General features: G+C 44.3%; 1 protein-coding gene across 2 annotated transcripts in view; it reads left to right on the forward strand.

Moving 5' to 3' along the window:
* JMJD1C (jumonji domain containing 1C) overlaps window positions 1–2,449 on the forward strand; it is a 490,497-nt gene extending 488,048 nt beyond the window's left edge. The window contains exon 26 of one of the 2 annotated variants that reach the window (XM_082267995.1): window positions 1,501–2,449. In XM_082267995.1, the coding sequence (XP_082124121.1) occupies window positions 1,501–1,590 (90 nt within the window). In that variant the 3' untranslated portion in view covers window positions 1,591–2,449. The remainder of the gene's footprint in view (window positions 1–1,500) is intronic. The other variant, XM_082267996.1, reaches the window with a different exon arrangement.
* Window positions 2,450–19,105: the final 16,656 nt, after the last annotated feature.

The raw sequence follows: 19,105 nt of genomic DNA on the forward strand, positions 1-19,105 counted from the left end.
CGTTTTAAAGATCGCTGCGCAAATACCGCGTGACAAAAAATATTGCAATGACCGACATTTTATTCTTTAGAGTCTTTGCTAAAAAAAATATATATAATGTTTGGGGGTTCTAAGTAGTTTTCTAGAAAAAAATACTGGTTTTAACTTGTGAACAAAAAGTGTCCAAAATAGGGCTGGGGCTTAAGTGGTTAACCACTTAAAGTCCAAGCCTATTTCCAACACATTTACAAGTTAAAATCCGTATTTTTTTTGCTAGAATTCAGCTTAGTTCGCGACTCTAACCAGCCGGCAGACGTGTCGGCTGGTTGCCCAGGTCTCCTGGTGGAACGGGAGACTTGGGCAGAGGGGAGGGACGTCCCCTCCCGCTCACTGGGATAATGGCCAAGCGGCTGCTGAGCGCCATCGGTTGTTATCTCCAGAAAGCCAACCAACGGCTCTAAAAAAAATAAAAAAAAAAACAGTACCAGGGTGATGCCTGTAGCTGCAGGCATCACCCCGGTACAACCACTTCTTCAAGCCCACATGCAGGAAGTGGTTAATCAAAGTTGCTATGTTCTTGTGGAATACTTTGATGCAGATGGCATATACAGAGGAATTCAGTAGGGTTGGCACAGGAAAAAAATGTTGAGGTGAACTAACACTGCACCCTCCTCACTGTATCTTTGGATTGCCAAGCTGTCCTCTCCCCCACAGCTGGTCCAGCAGTATGGGGACTTGAAATCTGTACTCTTCTCCATCCATGCTTCTGGGGTGGACCTGATTGATTCTGATTGGTCAGTGCTGTTCCTGTAACTAACCCTTTAAGGCCAGATTTCTATCAGTATTTCCTTTAAGATCTACCTGTGCTTAATTTAGACAAGTATTTGCACCAGTGTCGATTAAGTGACATGGTGCACATTTAGGGATTTCATATTCTTAAGGAAATACGAGCAGTTCTCAGATTAGGAAACTGGCGATAGTTAAGACCAACTGTGAGCTGGCTTACAGAAGTGTGCCAGTACTCTGAGCAGGCCATGGCTTTGCTGGGAAGCTGTATGTGAAATCCTCCTGCACAGGGCTGTATGCCTAACACCATTTAGCTGTTGGCTGGAAGATTCCCGGGCTGGGGATACATCTAATTACCTGAATATGGATAATGCCCATATCTGGGAAATTGTCACTGGGTGAGCTCCACCCACCCCTCGTATAACACTTGTTAGCCATGCACCGGTCAGTGTGATGGGTGCAGACATGGACATAAGTCAGGTACCAGTCTATGACAGGTACATGAATTTGGGCGCAAGCACCAGCAAAATTCTAAATAGTGTCTCTATACATGCTTTGTGAATTCAGCCTAAGAGTCCTCGGAATAGCAGAATTCATCCTAAAGCTTCTCAAACAGGTTTTGTGACTTCATCCTTCATAAAAAGCTTAGATTGCCAAATTATAACAAGCTTTTTCCAGCAAGTTTGCAGTGCTTTATACAGTACTTACATTTAACACGTTGTTCTCTTGTATCAGGTTAAGAACATCTTGTACCACTCCGTGAAAGAGATGGTACGGGCATTGAAGATCCGTGACGAAGAAATGGAAGACATGGAGGAGTCCTGAGTTCATTAAGTGGGATCCTATGTGATTCCTGCTTGGAGAGACTAAACAGGACAATGAGGGACTCACTACATACCAGTGCCAAGACAAATACTGCGCAGAGTATTGATTTGTTACTGACGCCACAACAGTATCCTTAGAGCCCCTCCCAGGGCTGGCCTGGCCCCTCCTGCAGTGCATTACAAGCCGCTCCAGCTCAGCAGGCATTAACTCGAGCGGTAGAGCATCAGAGAGCGATGCACTGTATCATAGTGTACATTGAAAGTTTGTCAGATTAAAAAAAATGTTGAAAGATCTAAATGTATTTATTTTTTTGGAAAAAAAAAAGAAAACAAAAAAACATTCTATGCTATATTGTTGATCAAATGTAAATGTGACTTGTATAGTTTGCTAAAATAATTTGGATATTTTTCACTACATTGAGACAGTAACTGTGAGGGTATAACACAGATCACCAGCTATTGCCTGCATTGGAAGCATTCATAACATAATCTGAAAGATTACTGCCAAATAACTGTAAACATTGTATATTATAAAAAATATAACACGGTATTAAAAACAGAAAAAAAGACACTTCAATGTTTTATTGAAGCCTACTCAATGTATAATTAGACATTTAAGAGAAGGAAAGATGTAATTTATTTGAAACAATTTGTCTCATTTTGGTAAAAATTTATGTGACCCTTTTGAAGCTAACTATTAAACTTAATATGTGCTATGTAAATATATACATATATACATTCAATGATGTATTTTTTTAAAACATTGGCTTGCTTTAATTTGTTAAAAGTGCAAGTGTTCCACATGCTTTGTACATTGAAGTTGAAAGGGGTTTTACATTTTCCATTAAAAAGACTTTCTCAGATGCTGACTTGCTGTAGATGTGTGTTAGTCTTACCAACATCACCTACCTGTATACAATGGCTGACAATTATCTCTGCTTTCAAAATGGCTGTGGCTTATCTGTTTGTTGGCTGGTTGGTTGATCTATCAGTTATTGGAAATCTGCCGGGAAAAAAAAGACTGTGTATAGAAAAAAAGACCTTAAAGGGTAAATTCACTTTCACAGAAAATCTGTAAGGTAAACCAACACTGCCCCCCACCCACCCAATTGCTCTACCACAGTCCTGCAACCCCCGCTTTCTCTTCTCCAGCGCTGGCAGGAGGGGGCTAGACAGATTCTGTTTGGTCAGCTCCGTCCATGTCACGGTGCTGACCAATTAGACTGCCTCTGGTCAATACACGCTGAAAGGTATGAGATAGAAGATTAAGCCGCAGGGATTTGACCAGTGAAGTGGCATCCTGGTGTCTGACAGAAGTCTGGTACAGCGGGGGTGGGGGGGGGGGAGCAGGAACCGACCAAGATTTGAACCCGGTATGTGCAGACCGGCTGTAGCAAGTGGATTGATCAACTTGGGTAAAAACCAGCCTGCCCGATTTTGCATGCGGTTATTGCAAGCGGCTGTTATAATCAGGAGCCAGGAGAACACAATGGTTTTCCCTGCCAACACTGTATGGGGGATTGGAGTGAAATTCTTTTCTGCAACCTGTAGTTGCAGGAAAGAAATTTGCTCCGTCTATGGCTGTCCTTAGCAAAAATTTCAGTTATACATTGTTTTTTTCAGCAGCGAGTAATTTTCCCTGTCTTTATCATTGTAAAGCTGAACTCTACACACACAAACTTTCATATACAGTATCTCACAAAAGTGAGTACACCCCTCACATTTTTGTAAATATTTTAATAAAATAGGTGCAGCGCTAGGGTATTAAAGTTCCAAAAAATCTGTGTGTAGTCCGATTTGGTTTAAATCAGCAAATGTCTGTGATTCCAAGATGGTATTGCTGGGTTAAACATATCACCACCACCAGATGTCACCAAACACACGGACCCTTACCGTCAGGCTGATAAGGCTGCACCAGATAAATAATCTCCACGCTGGTTCATCCAAACTTATCTGCCATTCATGTTCCTGAGAACTTATGGAGATCTGTGGTTGAGTCACAGATCCTCATATGGCCCCAAAAATAGTGAAAAGGCTCAGAGTGCAGTAAGTTAAATTAAAGTAGTGCTTTATTAAATCATAAAATACACTCACATTCTATCAGGATGGCTTCAGCGTATAAACAGTATGGGTTATTTCCTTCCAAGAAGATGGCCGCTGCGTCCTCCGGCACAATGACGTCACACGCTCCGTAGCCCGCCAGACGTGGCGTTTCGTCAACAATGACGTCGTCAGGGGCAAAAAGATATAAAAGAATATTTTATACCTTTTCATGTGATAACACTGAAAAAAAATGACACTTTGTTATACAAGCTGTACACTCACTACTTTGTACATTGTAGCAGTGTAAATGTGCTGTCCCCTCAAAATAACACAGCCATTAATGTTTAAACTGCTGGCAACAAAAAAAGAGTACACCCCCCAAATGAAAATGTCCAAATTGGGCCCAAAGTGTCAATATTTTGTGTGGCCACCAATTATTTTCCAGCACTGCCTTAACCCTCTTGGGCATGGAGTTCACCAGAGTTTCACAGGTTGTCACTGGAGTCCTCTTCCACTCCTCCATGACAACATCACGGAGCTGGTGGATGTTAGAGGCTTTGCGCTCCTCCACTTTCTGTTTGAGGATGCCCCACAGATGCTTAATAGGGTTTAGGTCTGGAGACCTGCTTGGCCAGTCCATCACCTTTACCCCCAGTTTCTTTAGCAAGGCAGTGGTCGTCTTGAAGGTGTGTGTGGGGTCGTTCTCATGTTGGAAAACTGCCCTGCGGCCCAGTCTTCGAAGGGAGAGGATCATGCTCTGCCTCAGTATGTCACAGTGCATGTTGGAATTCATGGTTCCCTCAAGGTCTGGGGCTGCATGAGTGCTGCCGGCACTGGGGAGCTACAGTTCATTGACACTCCACCATGCTTGACTGTAGGCAAGACACGCTTGTCTTTTTATTCCTCACCTGGTTGCTGCCACACAAGCTTGACACCATCTGAACCAAAGAGCACAGAGAAGGGCAACACATGTGAGACAAAAACAGAAAAAAAAATCCCAGCTCAGTTCATCAACCAGTTTGCTTTCCAACCAAATTAACCTGTCTAACAGTATGCATTAAAAACAGGGGTTTAGTTAGCACACATTTTCAAACGCATGTGTAAGCTGCAGGGCCACTTCACAGCACCTTGTATACCTGCAGTCCTAACTTCTGTAAATTGAGTCTCCACAGTGGAAGCACATGCACTCTAGTGGAGATATATATAAGGGTTGGGCTACCTCCAGGCTCACCTGCCCCCTTAAGGCACTTTGGGGCACAGTGGACGCCTAGCTCATAGCACAATGGCAGAAAAGGCATCCAGTGTGTCCACTCACGAGTATACATCAATAACAAGCAAAATGGCCCCTGCTCCCACTTATAACTGGCCTTCATTGCAAAGAGCACATAGGGCAACAACACATGTGAGACCAAAACAAAAAAATACCCAGCTGGTTGGTCAATTGAGCTGGGAATTTTTTCTGTTTTTGTCTCCGGTTACTCCTTTCACTGTCAAGGAGCACTGTACTTGGGCGTTAAGTGCCTCCTGGGCCTTTCGTCATCAAGCGTAAGTGATGCAGGTTTTTCAGACGGCTACCTGGTCATCTGTACACACATTCACAAAGTTTTATAAAGTGGATGTGTTTGCATCTGCGGATGCTTCTTTTACCTGCAAAGTTTTGCAGGCTGCTGTTTAGAAGAGTTTTGAGGGTTTTTTTTTTTTTTCAGGTGAGCTCCAGTTGTTGACAGTTGAGCTCCAAGTTACCTGGTTGGCTATATTTAGTCTTGGGGGAAGTTTGTTTTTTCTACTGTTCCCACCCCTCATGTTTGACACTGCTTTGGGACGTCCCTACGGTCAAGAAGATGAAGAACTGTATCGATCTTTTGTCTTATCCGAAAATCCATTTCTCTGATGTTCATTGACGGACACAGCACCTGTCCCTCTATGGATTTGGTTTTTTTCCTTCTGACACTGCTTGTTACAAAACTGAATACCTATAGCAGGAAGTGGTGGGAATATACCTCCTGGGACTGCCCCATAGGCGTGTTCAAGCTTTTTTTCTGTCTAGTGTCCTACTCCTGTAGGGGGCAGTATAACCCTACGGTCAAGAAGGTGAAGAGCTGTGTCCGTCAATGAACATCAGAGAAATGGATTTTACGGTAAGACAAATTTCCAATTTTTTCTGTAGTACAACTTTAACAGAAATAAGGTCATTCCCCCCCCCCCCCCCCATTTTGAAACAGGCAGGTATAATAACCCCTGTCACGCTTTCCTACCCCTCCCCTCCCCATTAGTGACTCGTTGAGGGCATCTGACATGACAGAGGAAATCCCGTATTGTCACTAGAATTAGTGTCTGCATTGGGGAAAGTTTCCTTTCTTTTCTGGGGACAACTCAAAATTCAGGATTTACTTTCACTCTTAGTGAGAAGAGGATCCAGGGAGAGTGGTGAACCTCCTCCCAGGGGACATGTCAGTAAAAATCTGACATACTCCCTCCAAAAATAAAAATATTGTAGCTCAACACTTCAAAACTCCAAACATCCTAGTCTGCTCCAAAAGCTCCTTTTGAGACAGGTTTTGGTCACCATAGACTTCAATAGGAAAGTCTGTAATGGTTAACCACTTCAACTCCAGAAGGTATTATCCCCCTAATGACCAGGCCATTATTTGTGATCCAGCCCCATGTTACTTTAACGAAAAATTGCACGGTCGTGCAAATACAATTGATGTTCCCATTTTCCCACAAATAGAGCTTTCTTTTGGTGGTATTTGATAACCTCTGCGGTTTTTATATTTTTCGCTATATATAAACAAAAAGAGCAACAATTTTGAAAAAAGTTGAGGCCAATTTGTGTTCTGCTACATATTTTTTGAGAAGAAAAAATCCCAAAAAGCGTATTTGAATTTGTTTACGCAAAAGTTATAGCGTTTACAAACTACAGGATAGATTTTTGGATTTTTTTTTTTGTTTTTATTAGTAATGGCAGCTATCAGGGGTCTGATCTGTATGTCGCAGTCCCACTAAACATCCATAACTGACATTTGACATTTTTTTGGGACCAGTGACATTAATACAGTAATCAGTGCTAAATAATATGCACTGTTAACTGTATAATGACACTGGCAGGGAAAGGGTTAAGTAGTAGAACAATCCTCCTGCGCTCGAGTGAAATATGACGGAGGGAAGGAAGATACTTCAGACTCGGTGCATAAAGCCTATGGTCTTGCTGCCCCCTCAGGATCAAGGGTATCCAGAACCAACTGGGAAAAAGACAAAAGAAAAGGGGCGCACCGACCTAGTGCATTACCACTAAAACCATTTATTAAAAAGTATGCAATATACTCACAAAGCAGTTGCTGCTGTCAGCAGCAACTTTTCTGGCTCTGAGGAAGGGGGCTCGTCCCTGAAATGCGTCAGCCCAGCCACAGCAGCCCCATGCGCACACTGCATGCCATTCAGCTTCGTGTGGGACCTTGGAGATTTTATGTACAATATGTTGATGTGTGTACATTCACACCTGCTTTGTGAGTATATTGCATACTTTTTAATATTTTAATAAATGGTTTTAGTGATAATGCACTAGGTCGGTGCGCCCCTTTTTCTTTTGTCTTTTTTTCCAGGGAAGGGGTTAACACTGGTGGGTGATCAAAGGGGTTAATGTATGCCTAATAATGCTTAATGAATGTGGGGGGAAGGGCTCTGTGACAGGCATAGAGAGATCAGGGTTCTAGCTTAGCTGAAACTCCTGATCTTTCTCTGCCTGTGTGACAGAAGACCTGCCTGCTTTGTTTACATAAGCCAGTGGGTCTTCTGTCAGCTTCTGTGATGATTGCGGGAGGCTGGCGGCCCGCTGCCTGACTCCCACTGTGTCTAACCACGTAGATCTACGTGATTATTCGCTGCCAAACCGCCCTGCCTCAGTAAATCTGCGTGGGGCGGTCGGCAAGTGGTTAAATTGGATTGTGTGTTGGTGTTTTTTTTTTTTTTCTGTAAAAACTGCTCTTGGCTCCCTAGTGCCTTCTAGTGACTGAAACAAAAATGTCTGAATCCATACACTAGATTATCAAAAGCATTGGGACACATGAACTGTAATTGCTTCCTAGTCTAAGGCTGGCCATACACTATACAATTTTCTTGTTCAACTTTCCTTTAGATTTACCAAAACCATGTAATATAGGTTCAAACCTAAACACTTTCAATTTGTATTCAATCAGGCATGCCCTTGCACTACATAGTTTAAGGTAAATCTAAAGGAAATTGAATAAGAAAATTGTATAGTGTATGGCCAGCCTTAGTCCATATGGTTCAATATTGAGTTGGCCCACCCTTTGCAGCTATAACAGCTTCATCTCTTCAAGAAAGGCTTTCAACAAGGTTTAGGAGAGTGTCTATGGGAGTGTTTGACCATAATTCCAGAAGCACATTTGTGAGGTTAGGCACTGATGTTGGATGAGAAGGCCTGGCTCACAGTCTCTGCTCTAATTTATCCCAAATGTGTTCTATTGGGTTGAAGTCAGGCCAGTGAAGTTCCTCCACCTCAATCTCACTCCATGTCTTTATGGACGTTGCTTTGTGCATTGGTGTGCAGTCATGTTGGAATAAAAGGGCCAACCCCAAACTGTACCCACAAAGTTGGGAGCATGAAGATGTCTTGGTATGTTGATGCCTTAAGAGTTCTCTTCACTGGAACTAAGGGGACCATGCCCAACCCCACACCATAATCCTCCCTCCACCATATGATTTGGACCAGTGCACGCAGCAAAGTCCAAAAAAGAATGAGCAAGTTTGTGCAGGCCAGTCAAGTTCCTCCACCCCAGAGTACTGACCTCAACCAAATAGAACACCTTTGGGATGAATTGGAGCACAGACTGCAAGCCAGGCCTTCTCTCCATCAGTGCCTGACCTCACAAATGCTCTTCTGGAAGAATGGTCAAACATTTCCATAGACACACTGCTTAACCTTGTGGACAGCCTTCCCAGAAGAGTTGAAGCTGTTATAGCTGCAAAGGGTGGGTCAACTCAATATTGAACCCTACAGACTAAGACTGGGATGCCATTAACGGTCATGTGTGTGAAAAGGCAGACATCCGAATACTTTTTTGTAATATAGTGTGTGTATAGTACATGCACTAAACATGCTTAAATGAAAATGTCTGAAGTATCTCTGCTCAGTTGTAAATGCATCCTTAGTTACACTTCTAAGATAATTAAATGAATTGTAAGCATGTTTCCTGTAACTGAAAGCTGTACAATTTGATATTGGTTTTTTTTTTATTTTTTTAAGAGCGATCTGGCATTGCCATATATAGTCTGGCAGTGGTCCCTAAACTTCAGCCCACATGCTTTGGGGTACTTATTCCTTTCACTGACACACAACAAATGGAGCATAAATTTCAAAGACGGAATAAATTCTTCAACTGACACCATATTGGGGGTATTCTTCCCCTACTTTGCACAGGTGCTAGAGTTTTTTTTTAATAACACACCTCTTCTCACAGGTCACCTAATACGAGGCCATTTTCTATACCCTCTGGCCCCCATAAAGTCTGAAGGTCTGTTAACTTCCACTGATATCTTAGGAAAAGAAATGTGATACATTGCAGCTTAGCAGTCTAGTCCATGATTGTAGTTTCTTTTTTCTTTTGTCCTGATGATCCTCTAAGGCAGGTAGAAAGAGTTCTAATATCTGTTTTGTGGAGTGCGTTCTCTTCAATTCTGCATGGCGATAGGATGAGGCCCATTGCCACGCCTATTCAAATGGATGATAGAGAAAATACCATTTTTGTACTTAGACTCAAATTGGGAGATTTTATGATATTTACAGACACAAACTCACATCCTGTATTTTTTTTTGACCATGGGTATTATGACAAAATTAAGGCATGCTTGAGTAGAGAGGATGGGTTATATAGTAGCTTAAGACTGCTGTGTTGCCCACTCCCTTTTAGTTGCTTTAGGCTGCTTTTGAACACCCTGAATGGGCTTTTTGTGGTCAATGGAAAGATATGTTTTTTTTTTCTGGGGTGCACTGAAGGACACACAGGTCTTGCCTCTCAATATGTGTATTGAGGTCTTGGTAACTCTTTGCTCTCAAACGGAGGCATTGCTGGAAGTGGAAGGGGTTATTAATACCTTATGGCTTGCAAATTTTTCCAGTGAACAGTCTTCCAGTAGCTGGCAATATAATCCAACTATTGCTAAATTCTTGAGTCCCTTTATGTGCTTAATCGAAAATCTTTTCCTTGGTGTTCAAACTTTTTTTTTTCTTCACTTTTTGGACAGATCTCTAACACTTTCCAAAGTATATTAAACAGAACAATAACATTTTTGTCCTGACATTCTAAGTAGCACAGGGTGTTGCTGTAAAATAAGGGGCTCCTGAAGTTCACTAGACATCAAGTAACATGTTTATCCTCCAATACAATAAGTATCACACCACCAGCTCTTACAGAAACAGGGCAGCACAAAATGTATGTAAGCATGTGGTGTATTGCATGCAGTAATAACAGGTATATTGGACAGAATAGTTACATGAGACCTCAATGTACCCATTTTTTGTAGTAAGAACTCACCAGTACGTAAAGCAAATAACCTCACGCTTATGGTAAAGTGCAAAACAATATGGGTGTAAAAAAACTGAAATGAAACCAAATGTGATATAGCCGCTGCTGAAAAATTAAAGTGCAAGTGCCTTCAGTGAAATATAAACCGTGGTAATCAGCGCTGCTATATAAACCATATCAAATATGAATCAATAAATATATCGATGCATGTGCACAACAATGATAAATAGTCCTTGTGCTCATAGCTAAACGGCCTTTCTTGTGCAAATATCAAATAGGTGAATACAGGTGTTGCTGTGCTCCACTTCTGAAGAAAGTGCTTGTGCTCCCCCTTCTGGTTCCCTACTTACCAGAGTCAAATGAAAGTAGAGCAAAAAATCGGATCTATCTGATGTGGACAAGATTCCTTGTGGAGCCAGAATAGTGCGGTGGTGGTAGATGGAACTATCCTTAGTTGTTGGTGTTCTTGAAGACCCTCATTAAAACAAAAGATCATCCATAGTGATCATTCCATGTACGAAAAAGCCTTTATTGAAATGAAGAAAACTACTTACACAATGTGTAACATAAAACAGCGGTGCACGGCCCGGTGGTTACTGCTCTCGCAGCGTGCCTTCCACCGGCCGGATATGACGTGGTACGCTCAACCTCTCGCTAGATGCGTTTCGCCCTTCCCTTTGGGCATCATCTGTAGCTGACGTATTGAGCTTATATGTAATACACTCCTCCTACTCCACCCAGCGGTGTCGCATACACTTCAATTGGCTGGAACTGGTCATTAGAGACCGCTCGTCCGTAATGTATGTTAATTTTTAGGTATTTCATATAAGTATACGGGGCAGATATTAAAATCCAATCTACTTTAAAATAATATAAAAAAAGAAAGCAAACTAGAGACGCATTCACTGTATAGCAAATGTAACAACAGTGACCTCTACGCAGTGACCTGAACACACGCTGCGAGAGCAGTAACCACTGGCTGTGCACCGCTGTTTTATGTTACACGTTGTGTAAGTAGTTTTCTTCGTTTCAATAAAGGCTTTTTCTTACATGGAATGAATTATCACTATGGATGAGCTTTTGTTTTAATGAGGGTCTTCAAGAACACCAACAACTAAGGATATTTCCATCTACCACCACCGCACTATTCTGGCTCTACAAGAAATCTTGTCCACCACATCAGAGAGATCTGATTTTCTGCTCTACTCTGATTTGACTCTGGTAAGTAGGGAGCCAGAAGGGAGCACAAGCACTTTCTTCAGAAGTGGAGCACAGCAACACCTGTAATCGCCTATTTGTTATTTGCACAAGAAAGGCCGTTTATTTATGAGCACAAGGACTATTTATCATTGTTGTGTGCATGCATCGATATATTTATTGATTCATATTTGATGCTATGGTTTATATAGCAGCGTCTCCCCAGTGTCTTGTTAAAAAATACCTATCAAGCTTCATCCAATAATCAGTATCTTTCAGGGTTTACTTTTCAATTTGGTTCTTCAAATAGAAGTACTCACGGTATGTTATTATGACTGACAAAGTTATAACTGCAGAGAAATCTAGTCAGAAATTTTGATTTCTGCAAAACAAAGAACAGAATGTTATTACTCTGGAACCCTCTTGTAGCAACAGCGAGGGCTTTTCTGTGTACAGCAGCAAGCGCCTTACCCCCTATTTAACTATATTGCATGTCTGACCATAAAATGACAGTGGCCTCTGTCACAGCAGGCATGTTAACCTTCCATAATACAAGTATATGTAGCTCCATAAACATACTTTTTTGTTCATCAAAGGACCCCACTTAGCACTTGCACGCCCGCTTAAAAATACTAGCAGTAATGTGCATTACATACACATTGTTACAACTACTCATCTTAAGAGCCCTGAAATATTCTCTTGGACATAATCGGTTTCAATTCTTTACCTGCATGTGGACCATATAAAACCCAAAAAGCAAAGGTCTGACAGAATCAGTGTTTGTCTGTTAAAAAAAAAAAAAATTATTCAAAAGGGGTCGCAGACAAGGAATTTCCCATTTTCCTTTAATAAAAGGTATAGCTATTAACTGTCAACGGGTTCATAAGAGATGGATATATATAGCCATCATTCTGTGATGAAGAACTACAAGTTTCTGTGTACCATAACAGACCTGGCTGATGAATAGGTAATCTAAACCATCTAGGGTTAACCAGTGGCCTGCTAAATGTTGAGGGACCACTGTACCTCCATCATTGCTTTCTACAGCACAGTGCCAATATATTTCTGTGACCTCAAGCAGTTCAGCCACACTGACTTATCACCCAGCATCACATCTGCCTGTGTGATTCTAAAAAAGATATAGCAATATATTGCACATATTACAACAAAGTGTGCAAAAATATGACAATCTCCCTGGCTTGCAGCTCTGGTAAATGACTGTGGTTAGTTGAAAGTATTGAGCCAATTGTGGGGGCTGCATCCGCTTTTCTGTGACTTTGATCCAGCCAGGCTCACGCTGATGCTTTCATCCCACTTCAAAGGCTTACTTTGTGGCTGACCTTTCAAGACTGTTTCAAGGAGACTTTCTACGGTGCTGCAGCACTTTCATTTTTCAGTGTGCTCTGTAATCTTCTTTCCTATGTTGCTGTATGACACTTCCCTGAGTAAAAGGTTTTAACCTATATACCAATCTAGCATACAAATTCTAGTACACACTGTGGAGTAACTCAGCATTCCAGACTTGTTCTCCGCCCTCCCTGGATAGATGTAGTAACAGGATTACTCCAGCCTAGATTATATCTCACAAAATATACATGAAGATTAGGAGAATTCTAGGACGAAAATACACAGTACAGCTCCTATCCATGCATAGATAGACCCATTGGCTACCCTTCCAGTGGAGTACACAGAAGCCCTATAAGAAATGTATCATGCCATAAACATATACAAACAAGGTTGCTCTTTATTGAAAAAAAAAAAAAAACAAGAAACTTACAGCATACAATACAAGTGTAGCCAGTGTGCATCATCTTGGAGGAGGGGGGAACAGGTGTGCAAGGAAAAATAACGGAAATACATTGCTAAAACAACAGGAAATTATACAGAAAATACTGTGCACCGAGTTCTAGACAGTGGATGGAAATGAGACAGTACAAATGTGCAATGATCTAACAGTCTAACCCAGGGTTGCCAGATATTCTCATATTTCTGGGTGCAATTTCTATTAATGTAAGTGAATTTATACATCGGGAGGGTCCCGTTGACCACGGCCTCCCACGAGGCCGTCGTGGGAGGGAGAGACCCAGCGAAGGACAATTTCCTTCTTAGCATAGTAAAGCAGCAGAGAGATCAATAAACAAGCATACTTAGACCGTCTAGCTGTATCTGTGATGCCCAGGAGTGCCAGCTCCGGGGCGCAAGTAACTGAGAGGTGCAGGGCGGGTATTCAGGAGGTCGAACACCGACCCCGAGAACTCAGCCACCCGCAGGCATGTCCAGAACTGTGGAAATACGAACCCTCTGCGGTAACAAAATTTAGGGCACGCAACCGGCCTGGCAGGATACATTCTGTGCAGCCTCTGTGGAGTAAAATAAACCCTATGGAGGAACTTTGTTTGAATGAGCTTGTCCCTAGATGCTATCACCAGTCTGGAGCCACCCCCCAGCTGTCCTCCCAATCTTCCCTATTCAAGTCAGGTATGTCTGTGGACCACCGCTGCCACAGACGCTCCAGCGCAGGCGAGTCTGTGGTCAGCAGGGTAGCATAGAGGGCGGATAAAGGCTTAGGAAATTCAGCCAGCGTCAACACGTCCTCCGGGCAGTCAGTCTGTAGAACAGGGGTGACTGGGAACTGAGCCCTAATCGCATGGCGCACATGCAAATAGCGGAATCCTATCCAGCGGGGCAAGGCAAATTAGCCCTTCAGATCCGGTAGCGTACGTAGTGTACCAAGGGGCATAATATCTCGCAGTCGTATACCACAGTGGGCCCATACCTGCGGATCGGGAAGCATTCGCAGGTGGGGCAGCGACGGTTACTCCATAAGGGCTGGTAGGGAGACCAGGTGTTAGGTTGGAGAAAGCGTGCCCAGGCTGCCGTCCAAATCCGCAGGGTTGCTCTAGTGGGGAGGGACGGATTCGGGCCCGCACCCCGGTAGGCCAGATTGCCGAGTCCAGCCAGGGAACCCAGGCAAGCCGCCTCCAGGCAGGTTGCCGCATTTGACCGAGAGCCCGAAAACCACCAATGAATGGTGACCAAGACGGCCGCCCAAAAATAAAATTTAAAATTAGGGAGGGAAAGCCCCCCCGAGGCGATCGGGAGCTGCAAAGTAGACTGCGCCAAGCGGGGATGTGACCCAGCCCAAATAAACAAGCCAATACAGCTCTCCAGGTCTCGGAAGAAGGCGGCAGGAATCCACAAAGGACAATGGCGAAAAACGTAAAGAAATTTTAGCAAAAAAAACATTTTAACGATATTAATTCGGCCCAGAACATTCAGAGGCAGAGTAGCCCAGCTAGCACAGCGCGCACGCAGCCATTCAAGAATAGGGAGAACATTGTTAGCAAGGTACGCCCCGAGATCTTTAGTGACCTAACACCAAGATATTTAAATTCCTCAACCCACAAAAGAGGGGAAGGAGGAATTAGGGTCCAGGGAGAACAGAACAGACTTACCCCCAATTGATCCAGACACCCAAAAACCTGCCGTAGGTTTCAAAAATGGTCAGGGAGGCCCGCAGGGAGGACGACGCATCAGCCAGGTATAGGAGAGTGTCGTCCGTATACAGGGATACCTTTTCCTCAAGGGGGCCAATCCTCCAACCTCGCCCCTCTCCAGAGGAGCAAAGCAGGACAGCCAATGGCTCCAGTGCAAAGGCAAAGAGCCCCGGTGACACAGGGCAACCCTGCCTCGTCCCTCTGCCCAGCGGAAACACCTCAGAGGTGGTACCATTGGTACGGACCCGGGGCACCGGCCATCTGTATAGTAACTCCAACCATCTCAAGTACTAAGGGCCAAATCCAAAACGACACAGTACACTCCAGAGGTAAGGCCACTCGACCGAATCGAAGGCCTTTTCGGCATCCAAGGAGGCCACTACCCTCTGGCCCGAGTTAAGATGTGTAGTAGAGAGGTTGAGGAAAAGGTGGCGGAGATTGATGTCCGTACCTTTCCCCGGCATGAAGCCCGTCTGATCCACATGTATAAGCTCCTCAATAACCGAGGCCAATCGGAGAGCCAGAAGCTTGGCGTCAGCGTTGAGCGAGGAGATTGGGCGATATAAAGCACAATCCTCCGGGTCCTTGCCAGGCTTGAGTATCAGCACAATCAAGGCCTCAGACAACAAGGCTGGCAAGGCACCCAGATCAGCAAACCTGCCCAACAGCTCTCCACCACTCGAGGTGCCAATAGGTCCTGAAAACACAAAAAAAATTCAATAGGGATCCCATCAGGGCGGGGGCCTTACCAGGCAGCATACGGGCCAGGGCAGTCTGGATCTCCTCCAAAGTAATAGGGCCATCCAGCCTGTCCCTAGCGTCCGCGTCCAGCTCTGGGAGGGATATACCATCCAGGAACTGCTCCAGGTCAGCGTCACTGTACGTCACTTTAGAGGTGTAGAGACTGATAATAGCTACTAAAACAATCATTAATGGCGTCCTGGTCAGTTAAGAGGTCACCAGACAAAGAGCGAACCTGGCCAATATGGGTAGTGGCAGTCTGTTCCCTCAACAGCCAGGCAAGGAGGCACACGTTCTTATCACCATACTCAAATATGCGCTGAGCCGTCGAGAGAAGAGATTTCTGCATTGCAGCAGTTCTACACACACAGAGAGATCGCGAAGTGCGCGCTGCAAGGTCGCATACCGGTCAGCACCAGGGGAGGCCATATAAAACTCCTCCACAGTGTGCGGAGGGCTGCCTCCAACTGCTCCAGAGACTGCACAGGATTCCTGCGGGCTGCAGCAATGCGAGTAATATACATCCCCCCGGAGCCAGGCCTTAAAGGCATCCCACAGTACAAGGGGGTCAGCATGATCCTCATTGCGCAGCCAAAATTGAGACAACTCTAAAGGCAACACAGCCAGGATAGAGGGCTCCATAATCCAGTATCTGGACAACCTCCAGCCTCCACAGGAGCACCCATCGGTAAGCCGCAAGGAGAGCAACAGAGGAGCATAGTCAGATATGCCCCTAGGCAAAATAAGGCAGATGCGACCAATCTCAGCGCCTCAGACGAGGCCAAAGCCAAGTCTATGCAGGAAAAAGTCAGATGAGAGGTCGAGTGGCATGTTAACTCCCTGTCAGACGGGTGAAGGCAACGCCAGACATCCACCAGAGAGAACATGGCCATCCAGCGCGCCAGAGCGTCAGACCAGGTGGAGGCGGTCCTGATCCGGAGTGGGTGACAAATTAAAGTCCCCCAACAGCAGTACATTGGAAACATCATAGGATAGGAAATAATAAGTTGCATGAGGGTATAGAGAAATTCGCTGGGGGAGGCAAATACAAGCCCACCAGGACAAAGGGCACATAGTATATGGTAGCAAGCAGCAACACATAGTGGCCACCCAGATCAGTCCGGACCTCTACCAAATGAAAGGGCAGAGACCTGTGGACAAGGATACTGACCCCCCCCTGGCGTAGTTGGAATACGTGGCATGATAGTGGGCGCCCATCCAGGCCCGCTTAAGGCCCAAGACACGAGAGCCCAACAAGTAAGTCTCCTGCAGCACACAAATGTGGGGGGCGAATCTACGCGAAAAGGTAAACACCAAAGAGCGTTTAACAGCTGAGTTCATGCCCCGCACCATAAGGAGCCAGAACTATACAGGAAGCAGCGGCTTTATCACTGACTGCAGACATCCTAAGTCTCCTGCGGCAGCCGGGAGATCGCACGACACTTGCGGGTGTCCGTGAGCCACCGGGCAAAGGCGGGAGACTGTCTGGAGTTGCGTGGCTGGTGGGCCGCATTGCCTGCGATTCCAGGCCGCTTGTGGCCCAGGGGCTGGACATGCCTGCCTTACAGCCTGGCTTTTGCTCGCAGCACTCCACAGAAACTGCCTTACTAAAACTCAGTAATGATTTACTAACTGCTAAATCCAATGGCCACTACTCCATACTCCTACTCCTTGACCTTTCTGTGGCCTTTCATACTGTTGACCACCTACTCTTTCTTAAACTCTGTTTCCTCGGCTTACAAGATTCTGCTTTATCATGGTTCTCCTACCCCTTCTCTGTCTACACCTCCTCCCTTGGTCACTTGATAACCTCTACACCTCCTCCCTTGGTCACTTGATAACCTCCCATTGCTTCCAATACTATCTCTATGCCGATGACACCCAAATCGGTCTACTCACCTCACTCCTTCAGTCTCCTCTTGCATTGCGATCTTACTCATTGAGATATCAGTATGGACGTGGCACCACTTCTTTAAACGAAACCTCCAAAACAGAGCTGATAATACTTCCTCCTGCATGTGCCCCCCTCCATGACTTTTCAATCAAAATCAATAATGCAACCATCAATCCCTTCCCCTCAAGCCAGGGCACTAGGTGTAATCATACACTCCGACCTGTCTTCAGCCCCAAATCCAATCGTTGTCAAAAGCTTGTAAACTCCACCTCTGTAACATCTCTAGAATTCGCCTCTTTTAACTAATGAAACCACCAAGCTACTCATTCACTTTTTTTATCCCTCATCTTGGCTATTGCAACTCCCTCCTCATTGGCATACCTCTCCACAGGCTATCCCCTTCTCAGTCTATCATGAATGCTGCTGCCAGACTCATCTACCTTACCAACCACTCAGTGTCTGCCATTCCTCTCCGCCAATTCCTACACTGGCTTCCTATCGCCCAGCTCAACTCAAAATATTAACAACATACAAAGCCATTTACAACTCTGCCCCCAACTACATCACCAATCTTGTCTCCAAAAATCACCAAAACCGTCCTCTCAAGACCTCCTGCTCTCAATCTCCCTTATCTCCTCCTCAAATGCTCATCTCTAGGACTTCTCTAGAACCTCTTCCATCCTCTGGAACTCTCCACCTCAATGGGTCCAGCCATCTCCTACTCTGGCTGCCTTCAGGCAATCCCTTAAACTCAACTCTTCAAAGAAGCCTATCACTCCTCCAACTAATCTTTTATTACTTCCATCAGCTCATTCCCCAAAGTTACAGCCTTTTGTACCACATGCCCCATCCCTTTAGATTGTAAGCTCCTCTGAGCAGGGCCCTCTTAACCCTTTTGTATTTTATTGTATTGTAACTGTACTGTCTCCCCTTTATATTGTAAAGCGCCGCGTAGACTGTTGGCGCTATATAAATCCTGTTTATACATTTATCATTATTAATAAAGTCATCCTGGAACAACATACTCAATATAGGTACCTGATAACATCACAATATTTTGTAGAAATTATCACAGATGACATGGTTTTTGCTTGGTGGCTTCCACTCAAAACTATTTCCATTCTTGGGTGAAAGGTAATGCAGAAATAAAACCTACCTACTTAGATCTTAAAGCTCCTCTGACAGTGACCTCCAGTGACATGCCAGTTTGGGACTGGCTGACCAAAGTGGGGAATCCTCCACCTCCAGGCATACCATGCAGTGCACAGTGCAGTGGTAAGGCTGTCATTGGGTTCTGTTGATATAAGGGCCGTAAAATAAAAACCAGGTGCACACTTAAGACCTACTACTGTTCACCCACTCCCAGAGTGATTTTTGGTACCGGTGCAAGTAACATTTGGAATTACAGATCTTGTTTCTGGATACGCCCATAAGCTATACTTAAATAAAATAAAAAAAGTAAAAATTAATCATTCTCAAGAGTAAAAACATCTTCAGTTGCCCCACAATGCACTGGTTTTAGAAGAAAACAATTCCCAGTACTCAGTTCGACAGGCTTAAAGGAGTTGTAAAGTCAGGAAGGTTTTCTATCTTAATGCA

The sequence above is a fragment of the Pelophylax lessonae genome (assembly GCF_965119305.1).
Source record: "Pelophylax lessonae genome assembly, chromosome: 9".
In the NCBI taxonomy this organism is placed as follows: domain Eukaryota; kingdom Metazoa; phylum Chordata; class Amphibia; order Anura; family Ranidae; genus Pelophylax; species Pelophylax lessonae.